This window comes from Mastomys coucha, unplaced genomic scaffold (genome assembly GCF_008632895.1).
Source record: "Mastomys coucha isolate ucsf_1 unplaced genomic scaffold, UCSF_Mcou_1 pScaffold6, whole genome shotgun sequence".
NCBI classification, from domain to species: domain Eukaryota; kingdom Metazoa; phylum Chordata; class Mammalia; order Rodentia; family Muridae; genus Mastomys; species Mastomys coucha.
In genome coordinates this window covers 52,397,267-52,408,664 of record NW_022196912.1, presented here as the reverse complement: position 1 = coordinate 52,408,664, position 11,398 = coordinate 52,397,267, and the positions used below count along the sequence as shown (strand labels likewise).

At 39.0% G+C, this 11,398-nt stretch overlaps 1 protein-coding gene and 1 long non-coding RNA gene across 2 annotated transcripts in view; one reads left to right on the top strand and one right to left on the bottom strand.

Annotated features, from left to right (window-relative positions):
- The first annotated feature begins 94 nt into the window (after positions 1-94).
- LOC116079716 lies at positions 95-6,823 on the top strand. Its single transcript, XR_004114136.1, has 3 exons — positions 95-135; positions 888-957; positions 6,752-6,823. It is a non-coding gene; the product is annotated as an uncharacterized LOC116079716 (long non-coding RNA).
- Positions 1,667-11,398, bottom strand: part of Crppa (CDP-L-ribitol pyrophosphorylase A) — a 288,105-nt gene continuing 278,373 nt past the window's right edge. The window contains exon 10 of the mRNA XM_031355623.1: positions 1,667-2,945. Coding sequence (XP_031211483.1) covers positions 2,841-2,945 — 105 coding nt within the window. The 3' untranslated portion in view covers positions 1,667-2,840. The remainder of the gene's footprint in view (positions 2,946-11,398) is intronic.

Sequence of the window (11,398 nt, the reverse complement as noted above, 5' to 3'; positions counted from 1 at the left end):
ATATATATATATGTATCTCTCTTGTCCTTCTGCCAGCTGATCCAGATATAGAACTCTTGGCTCCTCTAGAATCTTGTCTTCCTATGTGACATCATACTTCCTCACATGGTAGACATGGACTAAACCTGTGAACCTGTTAGTAAGCTCCAATTGCCTCCTAGTTTATCTGAATATAACCCTGTCCTGCCTCCTTGTTCAGCCATATAAAACCGCTCTGCTTCTCTATTCAACTCCATAGAGTAAACATTCTGAGTTTCTAGGGCTCTAAGGCCTCTCAATCTGAGATGCCAGAACATCAATCCCAGCCTTTCTCTGTGTCCCTGAATCTTTGTGTGTAGGTCTTTTCTTCATTTCCCCAGTGCTACAATCAGTTCCATCCCTAGAGCTGTGATGGACAAAGCAATAAGTCTTAAAGGAAGCATTTTAATGTAAAATGTACCCTACTGCTCTCTACCAATATAAGCCATTGTCCCCATTGTCCCCATTTGAGTTTTTAAATTAATCACTTAATTTTTTTCTAAATAAGCAGTATGAATTTTGTAGTATAAATATTTACAAAACTTTTCAACATCTAGAAGTTATTTCACCATAATCACTATTTCTAAAGAATTTTGGAGAATAAAGTCAGAATTGACAGGTTATTAAAGTAATTACATTTACAAAAAAAATGGTGATGAAAATGTAAAGTTTCTTCACGGTCTTTTAACAAACAACTTAAAAGAGAAAACTTTTCCCTTACCTTCTGGTTGCTAGTTCTCTCCATTCCCTTCACCCTGCTAAGGCTGTAGGGTGGTGGGATTTGTTCAAGCCAGAGATGTGTTCCCCTCCTGCCTTCCCTATGTCTCTCCATTCCTCAGAGCTCAGTCCAAGATCTTCTCTATCTCCAGACTCTCTAGATATCCTTGCCTGGAGTTGCTGCTATATTAAGGATATGAGCTGAAATGGATTCGAGCCTGGGTAAGGAAGTCCTCCTGCCTCTTCTCATAGTGCAGCCCCATGACCTTGAGCAAATTAATTAAGATCTCCAAGTCTTAATTTCTTCATGAAAACAGTGCTGGATGGAGCATTCCTTCAACATCCTTCCTTAATATGTGATTCATTAATCTGTACTCTGGGTGAATGCCTGTCCTCTCTAATACTCTGCCCTAAATAAAAATCTATGCTGACTTACCCAGCACTCTAGGGAGCAATCTTCTAATGTGTAGATGTGCTAATTTGTGGCATGTTGTGAGCCACTCGTGCTTCCCTTAAGCCTTGCTAACAATTTCCTTGTGCCCTATGAACACTTTCAAATTCTTCAGACATTAGCAGGCCATCACGGGCAAGAGTACAGACTCCACTGAGTGGCCTTTTACACACAGCTGGCCACATCAACAGGGACACAGACGTTCTAGCCAAAAGCTACACACTTCTCACATTTTTTTCACCTTTGTGAATATGAGTGAACTGATTTACATTTCTTAATACTGGGGGAAAAAGGGATGAGCCGACTAATTTATATCTGAGTTTGCGATCAATAAATACATTATATTTAGGAAGAACTGCAGCATCTAATCCATGCCCATTATATTCTACCCCCTTTTATTTAAATATAACATATAAACTCTAATATAATATTAGTATTTGAAATCTCCTCTACCATTCAAACGTAACACATTAAGTTTGATTGTGTCTTGAACCTCAAAAATATAGAGTAATTTATTTAACATGTTACAGCAGACATTTCAGAAAGTAGGCATATTTATTGACAATCCTGAGTAAAAACACTCATGCAGCTTTTATAATTTCTTCATCCAGTGTAAGTTCTAGAGTGTTCTGACAACATATTTCGATAAAAATGTACGTATATAAGCAAAGGAATTTTAACAACTGTATGAATATAAAATTTTTAAATGCAACATAAAGAACAATATTATAACCAGTAGAAATGAAAGAGAATGAAATCTTGATTTAGCAAGGCCGCCATTCCTGCATCAAGATTAGCTAACTCCACAGCACTGGCCTCCCTGCTTTTCAGAAGACTGGTGGGCACAGATGGACTGACACAACTCAACTTTCATGAAGCTCTCCAAACATTTCTGAAAGTAACCCAGAAGAAGTAAGACTCTTTAAAATAATGTCAGCATAACAGCTCCTAAACCAAAGAAAAGGCACAATTTAAAACTGACAAAAGATCTCATTCTCTTTAGAGATCTCTAGAGGTGGAGAGCAATAAGAGGCAAAGGGGACGAGAACTGGAGACATCTCCTTTCCTGTTTCTGCCCAATATTTACCAGCATGGTTTTCTTTGTCTTCGGTGATGCTGCTCTATCCACACTAGGCAAGAGCTTGCCCACTAAGCCTATTTCCCAGCTCCCCTCCTCTTTAGAAGGGATAGTGAATTCCAAAACAAGGCAAAAGGTACATTATCACATAGTAAGAGGATGATTTTAGAATTAGGACTCATTTTGAAGCGTATTCATTAGCTCCACTATGTGACCAATATTTAAATTAACGTAGACTTAACATAGCAGTCAAGCTGTCTAAACTCGTCTGTTGAAGGAATGGGTCACCTTATCATTTCAGTTGCACTTGCTGCAGTACTGAACAGATTCTTTACATGAAAGCAGTATTTTCCATTTACTTATCTCTTTCTGGTTGGAGTCATTTTTATTTGACACATAATTTCATGGACACAAACATTAACCCATTTTTACAACCTAATCATCACATCCAATAAGTAGCAAAATAAACAAAATAACAAAATATTCTATGCACAAGGAAGAGACATTGAGGTGGGGGAAGGGAGTGTCTTAGGGAAGTCTCTTTGGAAGCTTATGGATGACTTTTGTCTGTGTTCTTCATGCCACCAGGAGCTGTCCCACGAGTGCAGAATTTCTTTCCTTCACTAAGGCAGCTATGATGGCTGCACTTTGTCCTAGACTCTCTTGTAGCTTCTGCTCATCCTGAAAATAAAAGACAAAACAATAATATGCAAATTAAAAGCAGAACACAAGAATTTCAAAAATGACTGTTTAACACACATAAAATAACGGAAGAGGCCAAAATGGTGATAAAAACAGAAAATGGAAATTTGCGACATATTCCCTATACTAAAAAGTACTTTACAATGGTAAAATACAACACCAAAATTAAGAATTAATTAAGCTGGTTGACATGAAATAGGCAGAGCTGAAGCCAGTAGTGGTGATCCTAAAGATAAACCAGAGCAGCATATCAGATGAAGCACACAGAGAGACAAGGTTAATGTTATATTTTAATATCATATGATATTATTACCGTTCTATTTTCCTTGTCATTGGAACTCCCTCCCTCTCACCACAAGGAACTGTTATGGACTATTTAGAAAACCATATAAGGACATCCTCAGAAGTGATATCATATCAGAATATTTACTTCAGGAAAGAAAAAAAAATAAGCCAGCTCTATCCTTGGACAGTCAGTTTTATTCAATATGTCCAAATACATACAACACTGGATTCCAGGTCATATTGTAATCACACGGCACACAAACAGGACAGACTGAGTATAGCCATCGCACAAAATTCTGGGATGTTTGCTAGAGCAGGTAAAAGAAAAGAATGAGAGAACTGTCCAGAGTAGACAAGAATGATTTTTGATAATCGGACGTAATGACTGGTCTTATGGACATGAACCAGTGCTGTAAACCAGGTTATGAACATCAATGCAAAGCTAAATTCCCATACTAAAAAGGAAAGGAAAATGGCCCAAACTTAATTCATCATCTGTTTATTTACTCTCTATAGCTGCAGCAACACTAATTCTAGGCCTATGGTAAGAGAACATACTGCTCTTTTATAAGACCCAAGTTCCCTTGTCAGGACCAACACCAGGAATCTGATACAGTTTAAATGCATGCCACTATTTGCCTATACATGCACTGACTTTTTAAAGAGCACACTCAGTGAACTCAAGAAGTAAGTTTGCAACTCAGTGTTATCAGAGGCTTTAAGCTATGCAAAAGCACACATTCCCCTCCAGTTACAATTACTGCCAGGGCTAGTATTATTTGTTTTGTTACTCTGTCCACTACATAGCACCACAATATTTTATTTTACTTTAAACTCTATTCTCTTGTAAAACAATAAATAATCTAACATGTATTTGACAATATAACGTTCACTCATTTTCCTGGTTATACCTATAGTGTGGCGAAGGTAGATAGCCACCTGAAAAGGGAACCAAATGAACTCCACTGAAAAACACTGGGGGAATGAATATTAACTGTTAAGAAGACCCATTTGAGGATGACAGATCTGGTGGTTATTGTTGATTGTCAATTTGACTACATTTGAAGTTAAGCAAAATACAAATGGCTGGGTATACCTGTGAGAGTTTTATTTTCCCTTAATTAAATCATTTGAAATGGGAAGACCCACTTCTAATCCAGACCTTTAGACAAACACACCTTGAGTTTGTATCTTTTGAGGTGGGAAGATCTACCTTTAGTCTGAGCCACAATTGATGTTGGTAGCCTACATAATGGACATGGGAAAAGGAAGCGTGCTCTCACTTTTCTTGCTTGCTTTAATTCTTGCTAGCAAATCCATTCCTTAACTAGCATTAGAGTCAACAGAAACTGAAGCCTAGCTAATACATCTAATCTCAGAGATTAGATGTATTAATCTATTACTGGATTCTTGGACCTTCCATTGGCAGACAGGCATTTTTGGATTAGCTGAACCAGGGCCTTAAGCCATTCTAATAAATTCCCTTTACATATATATATATATATATATATATTATGATTAAATGTTAATATATATTTATAAAATTATATGTAATATATAATTCTATAAGTTCTGTTCCTCTAGAGAACCTTGACAATACATCAGATTTATGTTAATTCTTCTTTGTGCTTTGTTGTCTTTTAAAAGATTTAATCACAAACTTATTTTAGATTTCTCATAATCAAAACAAGTTACATTAGATTTATTTTCAAGATGGTTTACATTTAAGTTGAATGTGCATCATATAAAATCAACAATCTAGAATTTTCTCTGAAGTTTCAGAGAATATTTATGTCTACAAATATCTTCAGTATTCTTACAAGAAAATTTCTTGTTTAGAAACTTTACTCTTTTTTAAAAGACTGCCAAAAGAACATTCAGCAATTTTAGTTTACTATTGACCTAAGAAAATAGAATATTAAGCAATATATTGTGGGACTCAAGCTAAAAGTAAGCAAGTTTGACCTTAATTTTATTTGGTGCATAACAATTACTCAATAACATATGAAAAGCTTAACTGATGGATTTTGAAAGTGTTAGGAATAACTCCAAAGGGACCACATGAAATGATTATTTTTAACATTCTCTATTCTTCAAATGCAATTCTGAGAATCAGAATTTACCATGAGTTTTACCTACAAAACTTTGTTCATCTATCTTTCTAACACCTATAATTTCTATGTGAAGTTATACCAAGCTTGAACACAAGTTGTACACACACACACAAACACACACACACACACACACACAAAGTTTTAATCACAATAATCTTTTATCTCATGCAAATTATGTTTTATTTTTGAAATTTAAATACTTTTAAATATAATTATGTCATTTCTGCCCTCAGTCCAACCCTTCATGAAGACCCCTAACTTCCTCTCAAATTCATCGCTTCCTTTTAGTTATTACACACATACACACACACACATACACACACACACATATGCATATAAATATATAGATAGAACCTGCTGAGTCTGTTCAGTGTTACCTATATGTATGTGATTTCAGGGCTGACCACTTGTTTAGAAATAGTCAGTTAGGGAGCATCAAGAAAGACTAATCCTCCCTTCTTTGCTGTCCTTACTTGTTATTTGTCTAGGGTTTGGGACCCATGTGATTTCTCCTTTCTACATTAGCATGTGCACTGGTGGTGCAATAGTCCAGGTCTTATGTAGGCAGGCATAGTGTTGAAGTGACAGGGGTGAAGTATCATGGGTAGCCTGCCTGTCATTTCTAGAAGATAACACTCTCACAGCAAACTATATGTTTCACTCTTACACTATTTCTTCCCCCTCTTCAGTGATGTCCCTGAGCTTTAAGAGTAGGAATTGTCCTGTAGATGTATCTCTTAAGACCCAATACTTCACAATCAGTTGTTTTTTCCATTTTAACCATCTATGGCTTCTGTATTGATCTAGTTTTGCTGCAAAGAGGAGTGTCTTTGGTGACTGGTGTGAGCCACGCCTATTTGAGGGCATAGGGATGAGTATCGAGAATACAGTTTCAAAGTATACTGGTTTAGTATAGTGGCAGTAGTAAGTTCTCTGAGAGCCATAATATCACTAATTATGGATAACTGGCTAAATTTCCATTACCAGGTATGATTTCCCTCCTGTTCAGGGGGGCATGAGTCCAATTAGACAGCTAGTTACTGCCAAGACATAAGTACCACTAAGTGATTCTTTAAGTTGACCAGAGCTGAGGAATTAACAGCAACACCCCCTAAACTCTTAGCAGCTCTTTTTGCTTCTCCAGTTCCACCTTGATGTTTACACCCAGAAAAGCTCTCGTTCCAAAATTAAACTGCAAACGCATAGCTTCGGCAAGCATAAGAGTGGCTGATATCATATGATGCTATATGTTCACAACTCTGTACTCATTCATTGTCCCTCTTAATTATGACAAAGGGCGACTTTGGGGGAACTATTTTCAGAGTATTTGAAGTAGAAGATCTCTTTAAAATGTAGATTTAAAAATATTAACTCTCATCGTTGTAGCATGCAGATGCCATCACTTGAGGAAGTGTGATTAAATTTATGTTTGACTGTGAGAACCAAACAAGCCAGCTTTAGAACTCAGTTTTAAAGAAGAGAAGGAAGTCTATGACATCATTGTTCTCCCAATCTTTACAGACAACATGTAAGGAAACTTTTGAGATATTCTTTCCCCATAAACATTGGAATGCAATGAATTTTACTGAGAACCATAAACTTAAAAATACAAATATATATTTAGACTTCAGATGTCTCAGGAGATTTAAAAGTTCCTCCAGAAAAATAAATACTGTATTGTCTAAGCAAATTCCAAATTCCAAACTCAACATTAACCTCTGCTTCCTGGAGCTATAAAACCACTCCGAAATTCATATTGTTTATACTTTGATATTAATATTCTTCACCTTTACCAAACTTGCTTTGGTAAATACAGAACAAAAATTATGCCTTACATGCCTAAACTCTACAAATACCTTAAACAAACAAAAGTGTTAAAACCATTATCTGTACATATATATGGCTGTATCTATTCATTTCTACTACAAAGCATAAAATTGTCAAGTGGTGGACGTCATAAGCCTTCAACCTTCTTGTTATATTAATTTATATCATGAATATCATCATTAATATCAAATCAAAATTATTTGATACTAACTTTCTCTTTACATATTTTACAGATATGGGAAAAAGAAGTTTCATGGTGACATACTGTCACCTAGTGGAAGTGTGATTAAGTGTTCAGGGCAGGTCACAGTGCTCAGCCCTTGATAGCTTTGAGGAAAAATAAAAAATGGCTTTGTCGAAAAGAAAGATATTTTAACATGGTCATATATTTTCTATGGTTTATTGTTTTATTTTATATCTTACTGACCATGCTATTGGTGATTATTCAGAACACAGAAAATTGAGAAATAGACAAAAACTAATTATTACAGTCAAGAAAAGAAAGAAAGGGGAGAGAGAGAGAGAAACAGAGAGAGAAAGAGACAGAGAGAGAACCTCTTTCTCCTGTGTTGAAAAAGAAACACACTTTGCCCAAGGTCTAGGTAATAAAATATTGTGGAAAATGTACTTGGAGTCACATTATCTCCTTTATTTTCTGCCTAAGACAGAGCTTTACAGTATTATTGATGCTCGATAAGTATTTGAAATGATATAATTATGAAAAAAGGAATAACCTGGGGTTATTAAATATATAATACAAAAGGATGTCTTAAGAGGCAGCACCAATATTTTGCTGAATAGGCAAAAGAAAGGAGAGATGACAAAGGAGCTGATTAAAATTCTGTAAAACGTAGAGAAAGTGAAAACCCCAGATGTCTGGCATGGAGAAAACAAATAATTGCTATGTCAATTGCTTGGGGCTGAAGCTTGCCACACAGTTGTACCTTATTTTTTTTATATACCATAATTCATAGTGCCAGTTTTATAGTAAGGCTGAACATGGTCTTTTATACAATTTCCTCTTTGATTAAAGAAACATTTTGAAACCTCTGGTAATGGGCAGGGACGCCTTGTTGGTGGTGGTCTTCTTATATCTATCAGGGGCAGAGCAGACTTGTCAGTCCTAGCTCAATGCCTAGCTTGGAAGCCTAATCTGTTTTATGTCTAGCACACATAAAAATCAAATCAAACCAAACCAAATCTAGGCAGTGCAGCTAGGAAGGAGGAAGACAGACAGATACCTGAGGTCGGCCATGCCACTTGGTGTTTCAGTGAAAGAAGTCCACAGACCTGCCCTCTGCCCCATGGCAAGGGCAGCCATAGATGCACAAAGCCCTGCCTTCCACCACACAGTGCAGTGTGGTGGGAGGAGGAGGAAGACAGACAGGACTACAGACTGTCATGTCACCCACAGACCTACCCTCTGCCACATATAACATGCAGACCATAGTTACCCACTTGCTGCTATAGCATGCAGCAAAAATGGAGGATGTCACCCAGAGGGCCCACCATACACATGGCCAGCCTGTAGTGAGAGTTGCCACAATATGGAGGATGTGGTGGTTAGATGAGAGAGAAAGAGAAGTGGCACAGTTTGAGCATTAAGAAGAGAGATGCTAGAGAGTTGAGGACGGAGAGAAGTAGCCTGTTGTGAGTGGACAGCCTCACCCCTTGGAACTATGGTGAGGTCTCAGCCCAAGCTGCCACAGATGGCCATGTCTGGGTCCATGGCTCCACAGAGGTAAGAGTTGGTATAGACATCCATGGACCATATTGCTAATAGAGAACATGGGGATGTCCCTGGTTGGGGCAGCCACTGGGGACCTCATGGATGTCCAGACATCTATGCAGAACTGGCTCCATGTCTCTCTGGTTGCTAGGCTCTGGAGAGCTGGCCCTTTCTCTGGTCTGTGGACGCAGTCCAAGAGAACCTGCCCTGCATTTTACCCAGGCAGCAAAGTGGAACTGGCCCAGGTAGCAGGAGTAAGGGTGAGTGAGCTGGCTCTGAAGGCATGAGTGTGGGAAAGCTGACCCTGCCACTTATCTGATGCCATGGAGTGGCATGGGCACAGAAGAAATGCCCCCACCCCCTCGCCATCTCCACCAGTCTCCAAATGTTCCCACAGGATCTTCAGTGTGGGAGACGTAGCCCTGCCCCTCACCTGGACAGCAGCACTTAGAAAAGCAGGCCCTGCATCTCACCTGGACAGCACAATAGAACTGATCCTGGTGGTGGGAACATATGTAAACCAGCACCAAGGTTGAGAACAAGGGAAAGCTGTTCCCAACTCATGTGTCATGAGGTCGTGTGGGTACAGGGGGTTGCCCTCCCCAACCTTGCCTCTCACCACTTGTGGCAGTTAGGAGAGCTGGTAAGTTGGCCCTGTCCCTCATTGGCTGCAGCTCTTGGGAGAACGGTTCACAGTAGGGCAGTAGTAGAACCATAGAGCTGCTCCTCAGAGAGAAAGTGCAGATAAGCCAACCCCAAGGGTGAGATCCGAGAGAGAGCACTGGCCCCTGATTCTCTACTGGCCCTTGTCATCTGCAGTAGTTGGTAGAGTTGCCACTCCAAACCAGGATATGAGAAGGGGGAGAGCTGGTCCTGAATCCATCACTGGCCTATATCTCACCTGAGCAATACAATGGAGAAACCTGATGTTGAAGCTAGCATCAAAGGTATGAGAGAGGGAGAGCTGGCCCAGCCCCTCATAGGCTGCTATAATTGGGAGAGTGAACCCCACAACTTGAGTGGAAGCACAGTGGAGCCCACTCTGGAAGCATGGGTATAGATGAGCCATCCCAAGGGCATGAGAGTTGACCCTGCATCCTGTTGATGGTGGGTGGCATTGGGTGGCTCCAGTCACAGCAGTGCTAGAGAGCTCACCCTGGTGGGGAGGATAAGGGAGAATATTGTGGAAAATATTTTTTAAAAATCAGCAGGCTCCCTGTGCTATCATTACAGCTGCGGCCTGGCCAGCCAAGTACTGGCAGGCAATGGCCGACCTGTTTTTAATCTCATGGAGACTCTGATTCAGAACTCCATAATCTCTCTACCCTGGTTTACCCTGGTGGGTCGCTACTACACCAACCCAGTGCTTCAAATACCCCAAGGCCTTTGTGGTGTACCTCAGGCAAACCCATGCCTTGCCTTTCTCTCTTGAACCCAGACTAGCCACCCGCAAGCTTTGGGGTGTGTGTGTGTGTGTGTGTGTGTGTGTGTGTGTGTGTGTGCATGCACACGTGTGCTTTATTTGGGGGAGGTTGCAAGGGTGACAGAGAAATGAGTAGGACTGGGGTATAAGACATACAAATCACAACGAATTAATAAAAAGTTTAGAAAAAGAAACTTATACAAATTTTGAACCTAGACAAACTCACCCACAGTTATCCATTCTACTTATTTTCCACTGTGACATCCTCCCCAGTCAGACCTCAAGCGCAGTCTATGTGCACTGTACCATGTACCCACACTGCTCTAACATGTCTTAGACAGCCACTTAGTTTTGCCTAATAGATATGCTAAAGCTCACCAGAAAGTTACACTTCATAGAAACACACAGTTATCAGCAGTTCATCTTCCCCTTCCAGAGTATCCCAAAACAATCTGATGTGAACACCTAACAGGCATTCTCGTATATTGATATTATGAGTGATATCACAAGAGAATTTGGAATCCAATTCTGTGGCTGGGCCTGTGGGATTACTCTTAGGTTCCCCCAGAAAATGGCTTCCCAGTAACTGTTTTTCTATCTCACATCCATTTTCAAAGACCCAACTATGATAGTTTCCTTCATGAAGTACTCCATGCATCAGCAATTTGTTTCCATAGTTTTACTCAAAATCTCTTGAAAGTATTTTTTATTGTTATCGTATTTACAGGTACTGTTTTCTTAGTTAAACATAGATGCTAAGGCAGAACTCCAAGTTGTATTCCACACTCAAAATACTATCTTCACTCATTATATGTACTCTACATAGACTCAAAGATTCTGTTTATTGTATGTACTCTATAGAGAGCTAGTTATTAGATTTCCCAATCTTCCAAAAGAGATGCTTACAGAAGAATGCTAAGACAATTCTGATACACCAGAATTTTTAGTTAAGTGATATATATATAATTTTTGAAATAGCCTGTAAGTCATGTGCAATTTTTGACAAAGTGGTATGCCACTGTCATATACCAAATCATCCTTGAGATCTCTGTGA